This window comes from Labeo rohita, chromosome 9 (assembly GCF_022985175.1).
Source record: "Labeo rohita strain BAU-BD-2019 chromosome 9, IGBB_LRoh.1.0, whole genome shotgun sequence".
NCBI lineage: Eukaryota > Metazoa > Chordata > Actinopteri > Cypriniformes > Cyprinidae > Labeo > Labeo rohita.
The window spans coordinates 19,699,230-19,723,976 of NC_066877.1; the positions used below are offsets into that span (position 1 = coordinate 19,699,230).

Below are 24,747 nucleotides of genomic sequence, written 5' to 3' on the forward strand. Positions count from 1 at the left end.
ACACATCTTTTTAGCCAAGCATTCAAATAATGCATCTCAAACTTTTCCTGCAGCTATATCTGATCAAATGTTCATTATTAATCTTTTAGCTCTGGTTTAACAAACCTTCCTTTTCTTAGTTTGAACAGCAGCTACGCTAATTATGTTCCTATTTGTTCTCTGTTTTTGCCATGGGATTGACATCCCATGGTAACTAGGAATTCACAAGCTCCAGTGTTGATCCAGAACACTTAAGAAGAGATGATGCCAACCCCACAGAGGACTTCAGATGATACCAACCCTGAAACAACATACAGCACTACCGAATTCTGCTACTAATTTATAGTGTTCTTTGTCTGTTTGATTACGTCATTAATTGATCTTTACCACACATCTCGGCCATATGTACATCAAGCTACTACTACATATATTGTAAAAATGTCAATTTGGTGTAAAGCTGCTTTGCAACGATATGTATCGTGAAAAGCGCTATACAAATAAATTTGAATTGAATTGAATTGAATCACTTGTTTTATGTTTTTTTTTTTTTTATCTTTTCCAGCAACATAATTTATGACAGTTAGCAGACTTACAGTATATTTATCATCTAAATGCATAAGGCAATTTAAGGCAAAACACTTTAAAAGAGAAGGCCACTTCCAAAACAAAGATTCACATATAATGTACTCACCCCCTTATCATCCAAGATGTTCATGTCTTTCTTTCTTTCGTAAAGATTTTATGTTTTTTGAGGAAAATATTTCAGCTTTTGTCTCCATATAATGGACTGCTATGGTGCCCAGATTTTGAACTTCAAAAAAAACTCTTTTTCATTAAAAATAATACAATTTATATACTTTTTAATGTCAAACGCTGGTCTTGTCTTACTCTGCCTGGACTGTTTTTTTCCGGTTCATGACAGTTAGGGTATGTTGAAAAATTCCCATCTTATGTTCTCCCTCAACTTCAAAATCTCCCTATATCACTGTTTTACTTTTTTGGTTAAGGGTGTTTAATCTTCTTTGCATGTTTACTTTGCAAAGACTGGGTACTTTTTATATAATCAATAATTTTGAAATGATTTTTGAAGTTGAGGGAGAAAATACGATTGGAGTTTTTCAACATACCCTAACTGTCTTGAACCAGAATACACAGAGTTCAGAGAGAGTAAGACAAGATGAGCGTTTGAGATTAAAAAGTATTTAAATTGGTTTTTTTTTAAATAAAAAAATAAGACCCTTCTTCCTCGGCTGGGATCATTTACAACCGCATTTGGGATCGTTTGAAGCCGCATTTAAACTAAATTTTGGAAGTTTAAAATCGGGGCACCATATCAGTCCATTATATAGAGAAAAATGCAGAAATGTTTTCCTCAAAAAACATAATTTCTTTACGACTGAAGAAAGAAAGACATGAACATCTTGGATGACAAGGGCGTGAGTACATTATATGAATCCTTGTTTTGGAAATGGACTTCTCCTTTAAATGTTTTTAAAAAGATAAGTATGACAAATAAAATAAAATAAAATAAAAATAGATGCTGAGACTGGTCAAAACGTATTTTTTTAGTTATATTTTCACCACTTGTAATCTACTTTTTGCATTCTCTTGTTTATTTGGAATGGTCCTGCAGTGTGACATGAATTTTTAATAGCATTCCCAAGACAAAACAAGGTCATGAAAACTTAATTACATTACAGTTCAATTTTACATGGAGCTCAGCATGTTACACTGCCGAGCTTGCAATATAGTTTCCAACAGTTAAAATTCCATGTACCACAATATTATCCACAAAGATAACTTAACCTTTTAACTGTCACCCAGTGGGTGCCTAAGTTTACTTCACCATAATACAAATAAATCCAAATTTAATCAAGACAATCTATATAGCGTTGGAAAGGTCTAAGACTCCTAAATAGATATTCTACCACTGTTTTGTGTTACAAATTATGTAGGAAAAGTAATAGATTAATTTATGACAAGAGCGCACCTCAAAATTCTACATCCTAACAGGAGTTGTGACCTTAAGATTTTCTTTGTTGCCTTTTTCCCTATCACACTTTAGATATCAAAAGAAAGTATATATCAATTGAAAACATAAATTCTCAAAATTCATTCTTTGAAAACCATTTTAAAATCAGACATTGCATTTCCATGGAAAATGTATCAAAATCATATTAAAAAAAATCGTTTTCGTTCATGAATTATAAAAATGTAAGTTTGGAAAGTGCATTTTCAAGTCTATGTTCAAAAATGGGAGTGACAGTTAAAGGGTTAAAGTGACTTTTAGTTATTATTTATCTTTAACAGAGTCTTTTTATATAATGTGTAGGCATCCAAATGCAGAAGAGAATAAATGAGCAGGAAAGCATCGTAACATAAATAATTGAAATGAAATGTTTTTCTCACCTGATTTGACACATTTCTCCAAACTAAAGTCAACACTCTCAAAACAATTAACACAGTTATTTAAACAAACTCTTCATTTAGCCAATCAGATCAAATTCATTTGACAATGAAGTACTGCATTTTTTGTCAGCTAACATGTTCATCACCAGCCAGTACTCTAATACATTAAAACTATTAGTGTTCTCTACTAATTACATATTTAGCTACTATAAACACGCTGTTAAAACACTGAAAAAGCTTGCTTATCAAAGTTCCACAAAGAAGATCATTCCTACATGATTCTGTAGATTTCTGTAGATGTACATATTTAAAAAATATGTACATCTCTGGTTAAAGCAGAGAATTTTCTTCACATAATTCAATGTTTTCTCAAACTACGGGTTAGAGAAAAGAGCAGTGTGAAAGTCGCATGGCACGCATATTGCTCAATATCTCTGCAGGCTTCTTTTGCTTGGAATTACTTTGTTCGAACAGCAGGGAGAGAAGAACTCCACCACTTAATCTAGACATGGAGAATATGGCAGAAGGAACACTATGCAATAGAAAAAAAGAATTCTCTGTCCAGTTTTTGTCAAGTAGAGATCATGATTCATATGGTCAATTAGAGTGACTCTTTTGTTTTTGTAGCTATTCTATGTACTTCCTCCCTGTGGTTTCCATCCTCTCTATTCATCTCTTCTCAGTATACACCTCTCTTTGTTCCACCAGGGTCCTCATTGTTGGTTTGCTCTAGGTTTTCACAGTCAATTCAGTAAATTTGTTTCCTGTGTGATGTGTATTACTGTGCATTACAGTGTTGTTCCATTTTTCAACATGCTATAGGGTTCAGTATTTTTTTTTCTTTGGAAGAAATTAGCAAGGACACATTAAAGAATTAGTTCACTTCCAGAATAAAAAGTTCCTGAAAATTTACTCACCTACATGTAATCGAAGATGTTCATGTCTTTCTTTTCTCAGTCAAAAAGAAATGAAGGTTTTTAATAAAAATATTCCAGGATTTTTTTCCATATACTGGGGAACAGCGGGTTGAAGGTCCAAATTGCAGTTCAGTGACCAAAGGGTCTTATCTAGCAAAACGGTCAGTCATTTTCTTAAAAAAAAAAAAAAAAAAAAAAAATTAAAAAGTATATACATTTTAACTACAAATGCTGTTCTTGCACTAGTTCAACCTTACCCATTACGTACTCATATGTTGGAAAGATCACGTGTGACGTAGGCAGAAGTACCGACCCAGTGTTTACAAAACGAACATGCAAATAAAGTCAAACACCCTTTACAAAAAAGGTAAAACAACGATGTCGGATGAGTTTGAAGGAGGAGAAAATGAGACAGAGTTTTTCACCCTACACTAATTTTTTGAACCGAAGTACACAGATGAAGAACTAACCACGTGTTGTGCATGCGTATCGCAGAGCTAGTGCAAGTTGAGCATTTGTGGATAAAAATACATACATTTTATTGTTTTTAGAAAATGATTGATCGTTTCGCTAGATAAGACCATTATTCCTTGGCTGGGATTTTGTAGAACCCTTTGAAGCTGCATTAAAACTGCATTTTGGACCTTGAACCTCTTGGCTTCCACTGAAGTCCACTATATGGAGAAAAATTCTGCAATGTTTTTCTCAAAAACCTTAATTTCTTTTCGACTGAAGACAGAAAAACATGAACATCTTGGATGACATATAGGTAGGGCTGCCTCCTAATAGCCGACCAACCTTTAGTCGACGAGAAGAGGCTTGATCGACCAACAATTTGCTTAGTCTCGGAAAAATCAACAGGAAGTGGCAAAGTCACGCAGTCTGTGATAACAGATCGTTAACGGCTGGTCTATGTGGTAATATAGTACATCGGACAGGACATCCAAATGCTCGCCTATTATTCATCAACCTCAAATATGGCTTTTCATCTGAAAGATGTAGCAGCAACTTTACATGGCAGCTCAATCTAATGTTAAGCTAGAAAAATGTGCCCTATTTAAGTGTCTGTGCGGAGTGTGGAAGCTGAACAGTAGCGAGCTCACTGCATGACAGATGGAGGCACCGGTGCAGTCACTTGCTCTTAAAATACTCCATCATTTTTGCTCATACAGATAAAAGTAATGCATCTTTCGAATCTGAAAAAAATTCTATTTGTGTGCACTCACAATAACAACGAAACATTGTGCTTTTGTAAAATAACTAAAGCAAACAGGATGCACTTTCTGCTTCTGTGAACTTGACCGCGAAACTCCGAAAATCTGTGTACACTTGCCTTACAGACATGAAAAATATATCTATAGAGAGTGAAATGTCTACTATGAACCAATTTAAATAAAAACAAATATTCTCAGATTATATAATCCGTATGAAAGATGCATACAGGCACACCACTACTACAGAGATGACAAGTCACTGTCGCTAACTTTATAATGATTTATATGGTTTACTAATAGCATGCGACTAACAGCCAACTAATAGTTGACCAGAAAAATCGTTAGTCAAGAACAAGTAGGTGACGTAAATTATCAGGAAATTTTTTTGTGGAAGTGAACTAATGTATAATATTCTGAACAATTAAATGTTCTTGAAATTTGTATGCACTAAGGAATCCAGAAAAAAATCCTAAGCAGCACAACTGTTTTCAACATGTGCCAGTGGATATTTGTTATATTATCTCTCTCAGTCACATGCACACAATAGTCACTATAAAATAGCAGCTAGCTTTAGGCAGCCAAAAATGAAAATATGAGTGGAAAAATGATTGGACTTGTTCATTGAGGAGAGCACAATTACATTTCACACAGCTGTCCATGAACAAAACCACATACAAGGCTGAAAAAACCCCACCAGCAGCAGCATTTCATTTACCAGGAAGTGTTACAGAACCAACAGAAGCAGGAATATTAACAAATTGCCTCTTCTAGAAAAATCTATACTGTGACATACTCACCCCACCCGATCAAAGTGAAGCCCCACAGGTACTTAGAGTCAGACAAGAAGGCCATAAAGATGAGACTGTGCAGGTACAAGCCCTCCACCAGGATCCAGTAGTAGTTTGTAGCCAGGAAATAGATGAACAGCAAGACAGTCACTTTACAACCCATCTGAAAAAGAAAAGCGGAGCAGACAAAGTCAACGCTCAACATCCCAAGTTATTCAGTAAACAAACTGACTGGGAAGCAATACTTTAGCTGCAACAAACTTATTTCCTACTCTCAGTTGGAAGCCACCAAGTAAAACAGTCCTCTATTGAGATGCCTCAATTCAGACTGACATAAGACAGAAGAGCAAAACAAACCAAGATGCTTTTGCTGATTTGGTACAATCAGTACAATCACATGGGTTCTTTAGATCAAACCGAAGACTCTCTAATGTACTCTTATTTGTTTAAACATGCCGCATCAGTGCATGACACATAATAATGCAGATGTCATCAAAATCAAAGTCTTCAAAATGATCCGATATCGTTGTTTTACACAAGAGCTTTCTTTGAACATTCACTTTGAAAACACTGGGTCAGTACTTTTCCTTTCCAACATGACTGCATAATGCCTGAGGTCGAGCTAGTGCAAGACAAGCATTTGTGGTTAAAAAGTATACATGGTTAAAATATACATTTTTTTTTTTTTTTTGATCATTTCACTACACAACACCTTCATTTGTCAACTGGGATTTGATGCTGCACTGAAACTGTAATTTTGACCTTAGACCTGTTGGCTCCCACTGAACTCCAATATATAAAGAAAAATCCTGGAATGTATTCCTCAAAAACCTTTATTTCTTTTGGACTGAAGAAAGAAAGATATGGACATCTTGGATGACATGGGGGTGAGTAAATTATAAGCAAATGTTTATTCTGGAAGTGAATTAATAGGTCAAAATCAAAATTGGAACCCAAAAAAGCAACATCTTCTTTTGTGTACCACAGAACAAAGAAAATGTGAACTGTCAGCTTTAAGTCTGCTCTGCTATATTCTACAAAAGTACTCATCGCCGTGAATTCTCTTTTAGAATAATGAGCTCACTAACTTCTTTTAAAATGACACACTGTCAGTGTCAAATGACAGAAACAGTAGACAAAATGACAACCTCTCACTAAAGTCAGCAGACTGGCTGTACGCTGTGTTGGAGAGCTTCATTTTAATGAAGCTATTAGCTCATTACCATGACAGATCTGTGTGGTTAATGACCTTAAAGCATTTCCAAACCAATGAACTGAATTAAAAGGGATTTCACATCCCACATCAAAACATTATCAAAGCTTACTGATGATGGCTATTCTCTCTGTAATATTGGGCATAATTATAAGGTTGTTTCACTCTGACAGTATCTTGGAAACACAAAGGGATGTATAGGAATAATGTATAGTGACTAAGAAACACCAAACAAACCAAGTCTTATTTTCAGGCTTCTTAAACACTAGCCACCCACTGCCTAGATTCTGCCACACACTTTTGGTATTCTCTCAGGCAACCTCATGAAGTCCATGAAGCCTGGGATCTTTTTCTAGGAGTACTGAAAGACTTCCTGTGTATGGTGGGTACTTGGTTGCAGGTGAATTGTGTTTTAATAATGATAAATCTGTGGTGCCTTTTTGTTGAAAATCAAAAGAACACATTTGATTTCTTTGTATACACTGTATCAGTCAAAGGTTTATTGTTTTTTAATGAAGTCTTTTCTGCTCACCAAGCCTGCATTTATTTGATTCAAAATACAGCAAAAGCAGTAATATTATGAAATATTTTTGCTATTTAAAATAACTGCTTTCTATTTGAATATATTGTGAAATGTAATTTATTCCTGTGATCAAATCTAAATTGTCAGCATTATTACTCCGGTCTTACGCGTCACATGATCCTTCAGAAAACAAATTAATACTTTTATTTAGCAAGGACGCTTTAAATTGATCAAAAGTGATGATAAAGACATTTATGTTACATATGTACAAATTACAAATTTACAAATCTATTTCAGATAAATGCTGTTCTTCTGAACTTTGTATTTATCAAAGAAATCTGAAAAATTCTACTCAGCTGTTTTCAGCATAATAATAATATATATATTTTTTTTTTTCTGAACAGCAAATCAGAATATTAGAATGATTTCTAAAGGATCTTGTGACTGGAGTAATAATGCTAAAAATTCAGCAATCACAGGAATAAATTACATTTTAAAATATATTCAAATAGAAAACAGTTATTCAAAATACTAAAAATATTTCTAAATTTTACATTATTTTTTTGTTAATAAATAACAAAAAATAAATGCAGTGTTGGTGAGCAGAAGGGACTTATTTAAAAAAAAAAAACATTAAAAATCAAAAACATTTGACTGGTAGTTTATATTCTCTTTGAATTAACTGATCATATGAAGATTTGGCTAGATAATCAAAGTCTTTTGAAGCTTCTGATTTTGCTAAAGGGTGTAAAGTGTTTCAATAGTGCTGAATGGAAACTGGCATGTAACTGTTTTTGTTTGTGGGTTTGGCATAAAGTCAAGTATTTGAGTGTTCTATTTTGGCAAGGAATTCATGTCTAAAAAAACTGAATTAAAAAAGTAAATCTGGAATTTACTGTATAAAGAATTCAAATAGTTACCGAACATTTGTTGACTAAAGGTATTAAACCTACATGAAAAATTCTTTGAAGAAATATATGTTTTTATGGTTTTATGGTCTTTTTTATTTTATCACTCTAAAATAACACTGTAAATCAATTCACTGTTAATAAATTTCACACTGCTGCACTCACTGTTGAACAGACCGATAACAGTGAAGGGAGTGAAGAGGCGGAAGTACAGTAGCTCTAGCACAGGAAGCAGCTTGGAAAACATTACCTGTGGCACAGTTCAATCTTCACCTGAAAAAGATTAGGAATTGGAGTAGGACTCTTGGACACTATCAGTCAAGTTAAAGACTAGGCCTAGTTGGTTTGTCTAGTGTCGCTCAAACCTCTCTGACCTCTGCAACGTGCCTGGATCTGTCAAAAATATGTATCTGTGCCTATAAAATCTGTAGGGACAGACAACCAAGTTTGGTTTGAGTTGAATTTATATACACTACCGTCCAAAAGGAGGGCATTACGATTTTTTTATACTTCCATTCAGCTAAGATACATTAAATTGATCAAAATTGACAGCATGGACATTTACAATGTTATAAAAAGATTTCTATTTTAAATAAATACTGTTCTCTTAAATGCTCTATTCATCAAAGAATCCTAAAAAATGCGGCCACCTGTCACACACACAATACAAAAATATCAGGCCAGGTCAACTCTCTCCCTCCACTGTCAGCACACCTTCTTACATCCTTCCGGAGCTCGTTCCTGGAACTCAAGACCGGTGTAGCGAGCAAGTGTCACTCATTAAGAGACTCAGAGTTCTGTCACGTCAGACGAGGTTATTCTTAGTATGGTGATAGAACCCTGACCTTCATGTACTGTCTTGTCTTCTACACCACACACTCTCTTGTCCATTCCATGTGATGTTGAACCATGAACTTCTGTTTAATCTGGTTTTCTGTGCCAGATATTCATGCTCCATGTCATTTATTCTCTGTCTGGTCACTAGTAGTTGCATAATGGTAATTGTTGGTTTGCAAAAAGTAAAAAATAAAATAAAATAAAATAAAATAAAATTCTGAAATCCTGAAGGGCTGGGATCTATGCACAACTATAGCTTTACACAAATATATGGATTTAAAACAAGGGAAACACTGTGTGCACCAGGTGCTTTAGAAACCAATAGAACCCATTAAACACAGCCATTCTGTCTACACTGAATGCTTCGACATCAATGAACAAGTCAATGAAAGTAACCTGCTGCCCAGTTCTATTACTGACATAAAGAACAATGCATTTTCAACTGTCGCTTTGACATGTCCAGGGTAGACAGCCTCAAGCTGTTGCAACAATAGACATTTCTGTTGTAAACAAGGTTTGACAATGTAACAAGCAGCCAATATATATCATATTAACATACTATTTATTAAAACCAAGTCACATCGAAGTCTAAGTGAGTAAGGTTACATGCACGGTGAGCAACAAGAATATTTCATGTAGGTCTGATCTGTTGCTCCACTTTTAGTTCACAAATGTGTTATGAAGAATGTAGACAATGAGGTGCAGCTTTAATTTAATTCAAAAGAGCTGAGTGGTCACTCAAACCGGCTCACTCCCCGATAATCTGTTAATTTCGATACGAACGTGACCGAAAGTGGTGATGTGCAAATAGGTGAGTTGTTTACTTAGTAATTAGTCCATCCTTTACCAAGCCTGACCCATTCAGGCTGATTTGTGGAACAGCTTTAAACATGACAGGTGAATGTTAGCAGCTGAACAGTGTAATCAGTCAATCACAGAAGCACTTCCACCTCTTGTGAATTTTTACCAATTTTGCGCTTAGAAATCTGCACAACACAAAATCACTCAAGGGAGTTTGTCAAACTATGAATAAAATAACAGATCACACCTTGTCTGCACTTTGAGCAAGTTTCGGCATGAGAAAACCTCACTGGATTTTGAGCCTTTAACATCCCTGCTTTCTCTCAGTCAGTCAGAGACTTCGTAATGAGAATATCTGTCCATCCAAATGTCACTGTATGTATATATATATATATATATATATATATATATATATATATATATATATTTATTTATATAAGGTGGTTGCGTACTGGTCTAAAAGTGTCAAAGGGCCCACCACTATGACATTTTGGTCCCTAGATATGGCTTGGTCCTACAGTGTACGTCTGTGGGATTTTCAAGCTTGTTTCAGTCGTAAGTCTGATCACATAGAAAGTTAATAGCACACCTCTCTTTAACAAGCTGCACCATTTGAGGTATCATTGAGCACAAATGGTGAAGGATGAGTTCCCCACTATAGTTTAATACCTAGGATTAGGTGTTTCTTGAAATCTCTAATACTAAGTGATCAATAATATTGATGTCTGCTACAGCAACTACTGATCGAATCTTAAGACATGTCTTTTTAGCTTAGCTTTTACTTCACACTTTAAGTGTGGATATAGAGATATAAATATGATTATTTGATAAGAATGGCCAGTAAGTTTTAAGAAATTAATACAGAAAACTGTTATTTAAATTATTATATTTCCCAATATTACAATTTTACTTTATTTTGACCAAATAAATGCAGCATTGATGTGCAATGTATGTACTTTTTTCAAAAACATTTAAAACTTATAAACTCCAAACATTTTAAAGGTAGTGTATATCCAAATATGAGAGGTAAAAGTATTACAAGTAAGAAAAGCTTTAATACCTTTAACACTTTCCATTTTATCACTCAGATGTTTGTTATTCATATCAGCTCTCATTTACAGTTGAAATCAAAAGTTTACATACACCTTGCAGAATCTGCAAAATGTGAATTATTTTACCAAAATAAGATGGATCATACAAAATGCATGTTATTTTTTTATTTAGTACTGACCTGAATATGATATTTCACATAAAAGACATTTACATATAGTCCACAAGAGAAAATAATAGTTGAATTTATAAAAACGACCCTGTTCAAAAGTTTACATATGCTGGATTCTTAATACTGTGTTGTTACCTAAATGATAGGAATGATATTTTTTGTTTAGTGATAGTTGTTTGTGAATCCCAGTTAAACTGCCTGCTGTTCTTCCAAAAAATCCTTCAGGTCCCACAAATTCTTTGATTATTTAGCATTTTTGTGTATTTGAACCCTTTCCAACACTGACTGTATAATTCTGAGATCCATCTTTTCACACTGAGAACAACTGAGAGAATCATGTGCGACTATTACAGAAGGTTCAAACACTCACTGATGCATCAAAAGGAAACACTAAGCATTAAGAGCCAGGGGGTGAAAACTTTGAATTTGAAGATCAGGGTAAATTTTACTTATTTTGTTTTCTGTGAAACATGTAAGTATCTTCTGTAGCTTCTGAAGGGCAGTACTAAATAAAAAAATATGATATTTAGGCAAAATAAGAAAAAAAACATTCTAAGAGTACATTCTATTCAGAAGTTTTCACTCCCCTGCTCACAATGCTTGGTTTTTCCTTCTAAAGCATCAGTGAGCATTTGAACCTTCTGTAATAGTTGCACATGAGTCCTTCAGTTGTCCTCAGTGTGAATAGATGGAACTTAAAATCATGCAGTCATTGCTGGAAAGGGTTCAAATACACAAAAATGCTGGAAAACCAAAAATATTGTAGGACCTGAAGGATTTTCGGAAGAACAGCTGGCAGTTTAACTGTTGAGGTCAAACAAGAGACTCATAAACAACTATCGCCAAACAAAAAAAAACAAGCTCTGAATCATTCAGGTATCAACACAGTATTAAGAATCAAGGGTCATTTTCATAAAACCAACTATTGTTTTCTCTTGTGGACTATATATAAACGTCTTTTGTGTGAATATATTATTCAAGATGTATGTAAACTTTTGACCTCAACTGTACATTCAGTCTCAGATGTTTCCCATGATATTCCTTAGGAGACATAGGCATAAATTCAGACTGTTGAAAATAAGTAAGAGTATAAAATTACGTACACTAGCTCACATAATTTAATCTTTGATCATATTTGCTTGAGTAAGTTTTGAAAATTGAGGAAGAAATTATATTGAAACTGCTGACTTTAGATAGCAGACGGATATCTTTGCAAATCTGAACACAATTTGTGACATTTTCCTCAGAAACGCTGCAGGAGACATGCGATTACTCGTGTCTATTTGTCTATACTTGAGAAAAAAAAGACAAGCAACAGACTAAAAAATGCTCCATTTGCTCTCCATTTAATCTCATAGTTTTTCCTTTCTGATTTGCACACTGTATAATACACAGTTTTGTTTTTCTTTTTCCTCACTCTTAGTTTTTATGCCTGTAGGCATAACTGTATATTCATAATATAATGTCTGATATGTCTGATTCTATTTAGAGGGCCATCAATGATTTTTAATGTTTGAGTTTCCATTTACCAAAATAACTATGAATGCAACGCATCATTTTTTGGCTCATCAAAACATTATCTGTCATAAGTGATTTGAATAAACTGTAATTGGTGCCTACAATATGCAAAACCAACTATAATTACAGTGTCTTTGCCAACATGAGCTCCATATTCCGCCTGCACAGCGAGAGAGAGATAAACATTGCAGCTTATGAGCGAGAGTGTGATGTTGGTGTTTTAATCTGTTACTTTTTTTCCAAGGAATTGCTCAAGTCCTCTTTTATTCATCCTTACATTGTTTCAAACTTGTATGACTATCTTCCAAAGAACATAAAAGAATGTTTTTTTCAGAACACGATAGCATTGTGTGAGGAACAAAAGTGTTCGCACTTTTAATTCACACTTTTGCATATGATGTGGCAAGTTTAAATATGTGTACGCTTAAGCTTAAATACGATTATAAAGCTATGGTGGGAAGGAAGACTTAAATTTCCATCAAAGCTTGTATGGCTTTTTAAACTTGGAATGCAGTGTATGAGTCATACATACTATTTTTATATGCAATTACAACTTGACATCTACTGTGTAACTGTAAGAAAAAGAGCAGCATGAACATACTACTAAATATCTAATTTTCTTCTCCACAGAAGCAGGAAAGTTGTACAGGTTTGGAACGACATGAGGTTAGTAAATGATCACAGACTTGTCATTCTTGGGTTAACTATAACTCTCTGTTCTCTACAGTTCTGACTTTTTTCCCCAAAGGAGTGCATTTGGGACTCAGAAGTGCAACAACCCAGAGAAAGGGCTGCTATTCTGAGCATGGACAATAACAGACGCATCAACTCCAGTCACATGAAAGTGCCAGAAACTAGGGGTAACCGTGAGAGCTTCAGAGCTTCTGACAGATGATCAAAGAGGTGCCGGAGAAAAGCAAGGTGCAGATTATGTTGTCAATACACCTGGAGGATCTGAACGGCTCACCTGAACACCTAAAACTTTTGTTCTGTCTTTTCCCTGCCTCTCTGCTGACGATGTACTCTTAGAGATCTCTGCCCTCTTTTCACAGTACTGATTGAAAACACAATGCCTGCTGCAGACCACCACAGTGAAGCAGTAGGGAGGTTTCTATAGAAGTAAAAATCTTATAGAAATCAAATAAAACCTTAGGTCAACAAGGTGCTTCTGGAAAAACTGGACCTAAAAGTCAACAAAACACTGAAACCGCACTATTTACCCCCTACGTCATTCAAGACGTTCATGTCTTTCTTTCTTCGGTCAAAAAGAAATTGAGGATTTTGAGGAAAACATTCCAGTATTTTTCTCCATATAGTGGACTTCAATGGGGACCAATGGGTTGAAGGTCCAAATTGCAGTTTAAATGCAGCTTCAAAGGGCTCTGCATGATCCCAGCTGAGGAATACGGGTCTTAACTAGCGAAATAATTGGTCATTTTCTACAAAAAAAAAAAAAGTATGATATTTTTTAACCACAAATGCTCATCTTGCACTAGCTCTGCGATGCACATCTCCGACTTCACGTACTACCCAATCACACTGGAAAAGTCACACACGGTTAGCTCTTCGACTGTGTACTTAGGTTCAAAAAAGAAGGAAAGGACGAATCTCATTTTCTTCTCCAACTTCAAAATCATCTGATGTTGTTTTACCTATGTTTGCATTGTAAAGACTGGGTCGGTACTTCTGCCTACGTCATGAGTGACCATTCCAACATACAACTATGTAATGCGTGAAGTCGAGCTGGTTCAAGACGAGCATTTGTGGTTAAACATTTTTTTTTTTTAGAAAATTACCAACCGTTTCGCTAGATAAGACCCTTATTCCTTGGCCGGGATCATGTAGCAGTGTTAATTTCATTGACGAATAATTTTCATCTTAAGTGTTATCAACAAGATGATAACAAAATAAAACTCGTCTTGAATGACCAAAAACTATGATATCATTTTCTCAACGAATAAAAACCACAAAAATGTCAGGGAGGGACCATTTGGGAGGAGAGTCATTCAGAACTAATCTGCTGCGTGGTTAAGAGGTTAGATGAGTACATTTGAACTGTATCATAGCCTACTGATATATGGATATTTTGGATACTATATGGATACTTTTTTTTAAGATTTATTTTTGGTCTTTATTACAATAGGAGAGATCATAGCTGACAGGAAGCAAAGTCGGAGAGAGGGGGGGGCGGATCACGAAAGGTCCTCAAGCTGGGATTCAAACTTGGGACGCCTATAGCACAACGGCGGTGTATGTTGGCACGCTGCCCACAAGGCTATCGCGACCAACACATATGGATAAATTTAACGACACAAAAGAGAACTCAATTTGGTCCAGATTTCTGAGCTCACACACCAAAGCAGTGCCTCTCACACAGCACATGAGTACTCTTTTGCATCGCATGAAAGGTGAAATACACACAAAATGATGGCAAATTGTCTGTTTTGATGAGTATTCATGTAAACACGCTTGGTTATGTCTAAGGTGAATGTAAACAGTTGGGAGAATATAGGATGTGTATCAGTACATTGCAGCCATACATTCGGTTTTAAAGGGACAGCAGCCAAATTTAGTTGCTATTGTCTGTGGCACTGATGTTAATCAAGCAGCAAAAGAAAGACAGAAAATCACTCTGCTCTTGACTGAATCAGTTATTAAACCTAATAAAGATTAATCTATAAGTAAATTTGCCTGCTTGAAAGAATGAAGAATGTGGTAAACAAGTTGTTATAAAGGATCCATAATTAGCCTTTATAACCATTGGTATTTTATTGAAAAGAGGACTATGTTCTTGTTTATGAGAAGTGGTTTCATTTAATTTTAATATAACGGCATGTTGTGTGTCACAGCAGTTAAATCATGATAAGACCTTAATATCAAACCTATATAATGATTTTGGAAATTTCAGAGAAATTTTAGAGAAACGTGGACCTCCAACCTGTTGGTCTCCATTGAAGTCCACTATATGGAGAAAAATCCGGGCAAGTTTTCCTCAAAAACCTTAATTTCTTTTCGACTAAAGAAAGAAAGAGAGGAACATCTTGGAAGACATGGGGGTGAGTAAATTATCAGGTCATTTTATTCTGGAAGTGAACTAATCCTGTAAGATCTCTTAAAATAATCATCAATGAATGAATGGACAATTTCCTATTCTTGCCGTCTGATGCAGATCCCTGTTATTATAAATAATGAAAAATACTGAATGCTACAAGTGGCAAAAAGGGCAGTCTTCCTTTTATTCACACAACACAGAAGGAAGCATAATGGGTTGAAAATAAAGTCATTTCTAGTCATATCATCATTTCTGTCTTAGTACTTTTGGTCATGCAATATTAATAATTTAAGACTTATTAAAGGACAATATGGCCAAAAATAACATACAATTTTAATGCTATACCAAATGCTCTATGAGTCATTCTAAATCCACCCACAATGTAGAATCACAATTTTATACCAAGCTTAGACATCAGCAAACTTTATGTTCAAATTAAAAGCACAATATTCACAATACTGGTTATTTTAATTGTATTGGTAAATTCTGTAATTGTATAAAACATTTTTTTCTAACAACCCCTTGTATAAAAAAAATTGTTGACTATAGTTGACTATACCATGGGAATTTAATGTATATATGAATTATTTGCCAATACTGTCAGTATGTGGAAGAAAAATAAATGCATGCTGGGGTCCACACAAAACATGTCTTCAGAAAGATTGCTGACATGAAGCAAGAAGCATATATACAAAGCAAATATTTGCCACTAAATTGATTCTGCTGTCATGCTGTTCTGCTGCAGACAAAGAAAGGATAGTAAATTTCCTGCATGTTTCTTGAAATGCGAAATATGAGAGTAATAGCCACCTATTGATGTGAGCATTTTGGCTGACTGTCCTATAGAAAACACAACACACTTAAGTTAGTTGCTGCATCTTATAGGTAAACAAATAGATCAAAGCATGGCAGTTGTGCCTCTGATCTCTGAAAACACATTGTTTGCACCTAACATAAGCGCTGCAGCTATGGATGCTGAACAACTGGTTGCAAAATCCTCCCTCACATGTTGGCTTCATAGCACTTATCTTCTGCAATGCAGCTGTTTGAAGAAAAAGCTGAGGGCGCAGTCAATGAGTCTCAGCATTGCCCAGAATGGGCAATGATACAGTTCGACTCTGAGCGTAGGTGGGAATGGATATTCATTTCCCACCCAAACGACAGCAAATGGGGACAAGTGAGCTTTTTTAACCTCTATACATGAATTGTTGAGGATGGCCATGTGGTGGGCGTAGAGTACAATAAAACACCCAGACATGTTGTGTACAAGCTTTCGGGTGGAGATTGGAGATGGCATGAAACAAAAGCCCTCTGGTAAGAGTATGACACACTACACAGCATGAGACTGTGAGCACTTACTGTACAGCTTCTTGCAATGCAATAACCTTTAACGTCTAGCTTTGGCATTTCTTTCAACAATTTCGTGTCAAGAGTGGGCACAACCTTGCACTCGCTTTAAAATATTTATTCTCCGCCATAATCAGAATTGGAGTCAGACCTCACCCAGATGTCACTTTGTCCAGACCCAACTTGACCTCTATCAATTTCCGTCTTTCAAGCTTGTTTAACACTTCACTGTGCCTCTATGCAGTGTTCAAGCTGTTATGGATGAAATTCTACAATGCTTTGTGCTTCTGGCTATTCAAGAGTTACTCATTTAAATGGCACATTTTGCACACGGCATGATGTGTGCCTGAAACAGACAGGAACAGATCATTTAGAAGAGTCCTTCATATGTGCTGACCAGCTATTTTTGCTGTTAATGATGTTCATACACCCACCCTCCCTCCATCCATCCATCCATCCATTCATCCATCCATCCATCCATCCATCCATCCATCCATCACAGCTCATAAATCTATCTATCTATCTATCTATCTATCTATCTATCTATCTATCTATCTAATTCAAATTCATGGAATGTCTGTGCAAAAAGTTGAGTATGAATATTCATGGTTACTTACAAATTAATATTGAAATATATAAAAAAAAAAAAAAAACATCATACATATAAATTTATGTCTCGGTCACGTTTTCTTGGTTAAATAAACATTACTTACACTATCAGAAAAAAACAAGTCTATTTAATATTTTTTAATTAACAATGTCATCAATATTCTGTTTTAAAAAGCTATGTATAACATGCATAATAACTGTCACCACCGCGGTCTCTGTGGCTCCCTCCGACCGCCGCCAGCGGGAACCCTCCCCCGGACTTTTAACCAACTACATTTCCCATAACCCCGTACCTGGACTCCCACTTCCGGTTCCGGGTTTCCCGGTTCACTTCCCTTCAGTCGGCCATTTTAAGCCGGCCGATCTGGCGGGATCTTCGCGAAGTTTTGGTTAGCTAGACTATCAATCCTGAGCGTTTTCCTTTCTATTGTTATTCTGTTGCCGACTGGACTGTTTGTTATCGTTTGTTGATTCTTGCTGCCTGCCCCGACCCCTTTGCCTGGATTACTGTTTACTCTTTGGATACTCCTCGTTGTTCCCGTTTGCTGGTGTTTTGAACTCTGCCTGGTGTACTCCGTTTTGCTAATAAAGATGTCGCATGTGGATCGCCCGTCTCCGGATCAGTCTCTGACCCCGTCACAGAAAACTTCGCCACCTCACGATCCAGCGACAGTTCAACCAGCGCCCACAACGGACCCCGCTACGGTACTGCAAATCGCTACGGAGTTATCTTCACAAGCCTCCACGCTATTGGCCCATCAGCAGCAGCTGGACCGTTTAACCAACCTCACAGGACAGCTTGTGCAAGCTTTGCAGGGATTGCAGCTGAGCCCACCAGCGACACCACCGCCGGCGCCCACACCACCACCACCAGCAGCGCAAGCGGTCGCCGCCGGCCCACGCCTGGCTTTCCCGGAAAAGTTTGATGGGACTCCCGCGAAATGTAAGGGCTTCCTGCTTCAATGTTCGCTTTTTGTCAGTCAGCAGCCGCACTTACACCCCACTGACGAGGCTAAGATAGCGTTTGTGTGTTCACTGCTTACTGGGAGGGCATTGGAGTGGGCCACGGCGGTTTGGCGCCTAGACCAACCCACCTTTCCTTCGTTCTCTGCTTTCCTGCAACGTTTTAGGGAGGTGTTTGAACCTAGCTCAGGGAACGGAGAGGCGGGAGAGCAAATAATGGCGCTGCGGCAGGGCCGGCGTACGGCGGCTGATTACGCACTGACCTTCCGAACACTCGCGGCCCAGAGTGGTTGGAACGATGGCCCCTTAAAATTACACTACCGCAAGGGACTCAACCCGGACTTACAAGTTGAGCTGGCGTGTCGGGATGAGGGCCTCCCATTAGAGCAGTTTATCGATCTCTCGATCCGGGTGGACAACATCATGCGGGCTCGTCATGCTACCTCCGTAGTTGACACCACGCCTGAACCTATGCAGATCGGCACGACTAAGCTGTCTTCGGAGGAGAGGGAGAGAAGGCTCCGAAGCAACTTGTGTCTGTATTGCGGGCAACCTGGACACATCAGAGCAAACTGCCCCACGCGTCCGCCACGTCCGCCAACCTCGGTGAGTAGTGATGAATGTTCACTCAATCGTTGTGAGATCCCAGTGACTGTGGCCTTCGGGAATATTACAATTAAGACTACCGCTCTGATAGACTCGGGGGCTGCGGGGAATTTTATGGATGCCCAGTTTGTCACCACTAATCACGTACCTGTTTCCTCTTGTTCCTCACATATTACAGTGGCCGCCCTCGACGGGCGACCACTAGGCTCCGGCAAGATCCATCACACCACTGATGACATCACCCTCCACATCGAACCCAACCATCACGAGATCATTCGCTTCTTTGTCATCACATCACCCCACACTCCCGTCATATTAGGCTACCCCTGGCTCAACCTTCATGGACCCACCATCACCTGGACCAATCGCACCATTTCACATTGGTCACCCTACTGCCAAGAACACTGTCTCCAACCTAGGATCTCGTTACAGATCCCTTCTAAGACCCAGCCCGTCAAGAAAGCCATCCCCTCGGAATATCAAGACCTCCTCGAGGCCTTCAGCCCTCTCAAGGCCACCCAGCTACCTCCCCACCGGCCAGGGGATTGTGCCATCGACCTCCTTCCCCGGGCAACACCCCCTAGAGGGCGCATCTTCCCACTATCACAAGCCGAATCTACAGCCATGAACACATACATCCAGGAGGAGCTGGCCAAGGGCTTCATTAGACCATCCACCTCACCAGCTTCGGCGGGTTTCTTCTTCGTCAAAAAGAAGGACGGAGGTCTCCGCCCCTGCATCGACTACCGAGGGCTAAATGACATCACCATCAAATACCGCTATCCACTTCCGCTCGTCCCCGCCGCCCTGGAACAACTCCGCACTGCCAGAATCTTCACCAAGTTGGACCTACGGTCAGCCTATAACCTCATCAGGATCCGCGCTGGGGATGAATGGAAGACCGCCTTCTCCACAACCTCGGGCCACTATGAATACACGGTGATGCCCTTTGGGCTGGCCAACAGTCCGTCGTTCTTCCAGGCCTTCATCAACGACGTGTTTCGAGATATGTTGAACCGCTGGGTGATAGTCTATATTGATGATATCCTCGTGTATTCCAACACCTATGATGAACACATCACTCACGTTCGGGCAGTCCTCCAGCGTCTCATTTCACACCAGCTCTATGCCAAAGAGGAAAAGTGTGAATTCCACCTGGACAAGATCTCCTTTCTTGGTTACGTCATCAGCCCCGAAGGAGTATCTATGGACGAGCAGAAGGTGAACGCTGTGTTAAACTGGCCCCGACCCAAGACCCTCAAAGAACTCCAGCGCTTCCTGGGCTTTTCGAACTTTTACCGACGATTTATCCGCCACTTCAGTACCGTAGCGGCACCACTCACGGCCATGGTTAAGAAGGGCACCTCACGTCTTACCTGGTCCGAACCAGCACTCCAGGCCTTTAATGATCTCCGTCACAGATTCACATCGGCGCCTGTCCTCCACCATCCCGACCCTGACAAACCTTTCATAGTGGAGGTGGACGCTTCTAGCACCGGGGTAGGAGCGGTGCTCTCCCAACGTCAGGGCGAGTCACTTAAGATGTTCCCCTGTGCGTACTTCTCCCACAAGCTGACTTCCCCCGAGAGAAATTACGACGTAGGCAACCGCGAACTCCTAGCCATCAAACTAGCCCTGGAGGAGTGGCGACATTGGCTAGAGGGCGCCAAACACCCCTTTACAGTTCTCACCGATCACAAGAACTTGGAATACCTCCGCTCAGCTAAGCTACTCAATCATCGCCAGGCCCGTTGGGCTCTGTTTTTCTCTCGCTTCGACTTCACAGTCACCTACCGCCCCGGTTCCCAGAATACTAAGGCCGACGCGCTCTCCCGCCAGTTCGAACCCGACCAACCCGCCAGCTCATCAGAAACCATCCTGCCCACAGCCATCTTCGTGGCTCCCGTGAACTGGGATATTATGACTGAAATCTCTGAGGCCCAGGCCCAAGACCCTACACCAGCCGACTGCCCCGCCAACCTTACTTACGTACCGCTCGCCCTTCGACCCCGGGTCCTAGCTGACGTACACAACTCCCCTAGCTCGGGCCACCCGGGATCGAGGCCACCCTGCAGTTGCTCTCCAACCGATTCTGGTGGCCCCACCAACGCGCCGACACCATCGACCTTGTCAAGAGATGCGCTACATGCAACATCTCCAAAGTTCCCCGCCGCCTGCTGGCCGGCCTGCTCCAGCCCTTGCCCTTGCCACAACGCCCTTGGTCACACATAGCCGTCGATTTTATCACAGACCTGCCTCCCTCTAACGGCTACACCACGGTACTCTCGGTAATTGATCGCTTCTCCAAGGGTTGCCGATTCATCCCCCTCACCAAACTTCCCACCACCATGGAGACAGCTGAACTCCTCTGTGACTGGGTTTTTCGATTCTATGGGCTACCTGAAGATATAGTGTCCGATCGTGGACCCCAGTTCTCGTCTCGCCTCTGGGCCAGCTTCTGTCGTCTGCTCGGAATAAACGTCAGCCTCACCTCGGGATACCACCCCCAGGCCAATGGCCAGGTCGAGAGACTAAACCAGGAACTGTCTCGCTTCCTACGATCCTACTGCCACGATCATCAGGAGGACTGGAGTCGCTTCCTGTTTTGGGCCGAATACGCACAGAACTCATTACGGAAACCCACCACTCAGCTCACCCCCTTCCAATGCATCCTAGGGTTCCAACCGCCTTTGTTTCCCTGGTCAGGTGAACCATCAGACCACCCCGCAGTCAATTCCTGGTTTCAGCAGAGCGAGGAGACGTGGAACCGGGCTCATGTCCATCTCCAGAGTGCTGTGCGCCGCACCCAAGCCCAGGCCGACCGCAGGCGCCGGCCCAACCCTCCTTATGAACCGGGACAGTGGGTTTGGCTCGCAACTCGAGACCTGCGCCTCCGCCGACCCTGCAAAAAGTTAAATCCCAGGTACGTGGGTCCCTTTAAGATCATTAAACAAATCACACCTGTATCATTCAGATTGGAACTGCCTGCAGAGTATCGTATCTCACCCACTTTTCATGTTTCTCTGTTGAAGCCCGCTGACGACCCGGGAGGAGTGGAGAACCTAGAGGAGACCGCCTCACAGGGACCTCCCCCCATCATCATCGACGGCGAGGAGGTCTATCAGGTCAACACGATCTTGGACTCCCGGCGCCGGAGAGGTCACCTCCAATATCTCATAGACTGGGAGGGCTTTGGCCCTGAAGAGAGATCCTGGGTCGCGGCCGAGGACATCCTCGACCCCTCACTCACACTCAGCTTTCACTCGGCGCACCCGGATCGACCAGCTCCTCGTAGGAGAGGTAGACCCCGGCGTCGGGCACCTCCTCGCGCCAGGAGTCGCTCGCAGGGGGGGGGCTCTGTCACCACCACGGTCTCTGTGGCTCCCTCCGACCGCCGCCAGCGGGAACCCTCCCCGGACTTTTAACCAACTACATTTCCCATAACCCCGTACCTGGACTCCCACTTCCGGTTCCGGGTTTCCCGGTTCACTTCCCGTCAGTCGGCCATTTTAAGCCGGCCGATCTGGCGGGATCTTCGCGAAGTTTTGGTTAGCTAGACTATCAATCCTGAGCGTTTTCCTTTCTATTGTTATTCTGTTGCCGACTGGACTGTTTGTTATCGTTTGTTGATTCTTGCTGCCTGCCCCGACCCCTTTGCCTGGATTACTGTTTACTCTTTGGATACTCCTCGTTGTTCCCGTTTGCTGGTGTTTTGAACTCTGCCTGGTGTACTCCGTTTTGCTAATAAAGATGTCGCATGTGGATCGCCCGTCTCCGGATCAGTCTCTGACCCCGTCACAATAACACAAGGCAGTAACAATTTAAACAATATATTTTATTTGTGAACTTGTGTTCAGTTATTCTTTTTAATTGTTAACTTGTAACTATTTTTGAATTTATTTGGACAATGCTCGGTAAATACTGGTCACAGACACAGAGATTTACTTTAAATTTGACAAGCTGATTACTTACTAAAAACTCTCACAGATCATGTTTTGAAGCCATTTTAAGGTTCATTCTATAATTAGGTGTAGACTACATTTAGAATTTGACAATGTGAAGAAAAAAAGTTTTCATTTTTCCTAGAAACCTAAACATGACCTTACATAGCTGCTCTGAAACAATCTATATTGTATAAGATGCTATATAAATAAAGGTGATCTGTAGGAATATGTGCATAAAATACCATCTATGTTTGCTACTGTCCACAATGTTACCTTTACTGGGTAACACAGTTGACAGGTAACTTAGTTGACATTTTTAGTGTATTGGGCCTATACTCAACATGGAAGCCTAGAACTACTGAGCATATGGTATGTTTAGAAATACATTTTCATAAACAAGACCGTTTTAGTTAAATTGTCTTGTTAAATTTTGCAGCAATAATACTTGTGTAACATAATTTCATCCATGTGCTTTTAGAGGAAATATCATAATATCAGATCAGCTCAGCTGCTCCAACAATGAACTGTTCCACTTATATACTTATTTTCAGATAGCAATGACAAGCATTAAACATGGACGTGTATGCGGTTGGCATTCTGTATTAAACCTTTAATCATTATAAAACCGTATATATGTAAAGCATAAGCAATAGCATAATAACAGTGTATCTAAAAATATGAGACAACAACAAACAAAAAAATAGGCCTACAATTAAGAGCCATGCTTGCACAAGCTCTGCACGATCCTTACTAATATCCTCTGCGTAAAGATCCATCCATCCAAGATTTTCATCTCGAAAAGATCCATTAGACACCCCTTTAAGCATCAGGGCTTTATATTGATTAAAATTTATTAAAAATATACTTCATGAGATGAGATGTACCCACAATTATAGAATGACCCTTAAGTCTTATTTTGACAAAACGAAGTGGTTATATCTAAGCGTGTGAGTTGTTTACTTACTTTTTTAATGAGGCTTCCCATTAACGCCATTATATTGTTCATTCATACTGATTCGCAAATGTGGAACACGCACAAACACAAGAGGCAGGATTTATCACAGCCAGTCATAACCAGTCATATCCATTCATAATGCAATGAAGGCATTGCCTCGTCTCACATGACTTTTTCATTGTCAATTACCTCCCACCAAACTCACCGCACGCTTTAGGGGGTCTGTTGAAACTCAGTGGGCGTAGGGGAGGCGAGACAGACGTTGACTCCCGCTGTAACTTTACCTGCTTTTTTCTGTGTTGGACATTTCTTTAGAAAAGCCAGTGATTTATACACTTTTTAATGTTATATTTTGTAATATTGGTGTTGCTTTGTTTCTGTACTATGATTTTTTTTCTCATCCAATATTTTGAGTAGACACTGCCTCCCTCACCTCCTCGGAGAAAATACCCTTGACACAGCCCTAATATAAATATTGATTACATAATCTGAAATGTAGCCACATAAGATACCTGATAAATATTTGATGAAGTACTTTAATACTAAGATGAGATAGCGCTTGACTCACATACTGTGAAGTGTCCACCGGTGCCACATCCACAGCATTAGTGAAGTTATTCATGAGCACAGCGTCAAATTCCTGCAGCCCAGCGCTAGTGTGCACCACGTGGTCCTTCACAAAGATGCTGACGGCACGCAGCATGAAGGAAACAAACAGGTGCATGTGAATGTAGTTCCTGGTGCAGTGGAGACGCCTAAAGAAACACAAACACATAAGGCTTGTTAGGCAGAGAATGGAAAAGATGTTAGACCTCAGAAAGAATATGCACTGGGGGAAATTAAGAATAGGAAGGCTTATAGCAAGTATTGCGTTTCTACCTTTCTATGTAATGCAAAAATGCTGCTGCTTTGAAGACCAGATTTATAGATTCTTTGTAGCTT

The 24,747-nt window shown here is 39.5% G+C and overlaps 1 protein-coding gene across 1 annotated transcript in view; it reads right to left on the minus strand.

Moving 5' to 3' along the window:
* pth2ra (parathyroid hormone 2 receptor a) overlaps nt 1–24,747 on the minus strand; it is an 80,529-nt gene that overhangs the window by 40,875 nt on the left and 14,907 nt on the right. The window contains exons 6-7 of the mRNA XM_051119118.1: nt 24,374–24,560; nt 5,317–5,470 (exon numbers count right to left, since the gene is read on the minus strand). Of these exons, the coding sequence (XP_050975075.1) occupies nt 5,317–5,470; nt 24,374–24,560 (341 nt within the window). The remainder of the gene's footprint in view (nt 1–5,316; nt 5,471–24,373; nt 24,561–24,747) is intronic.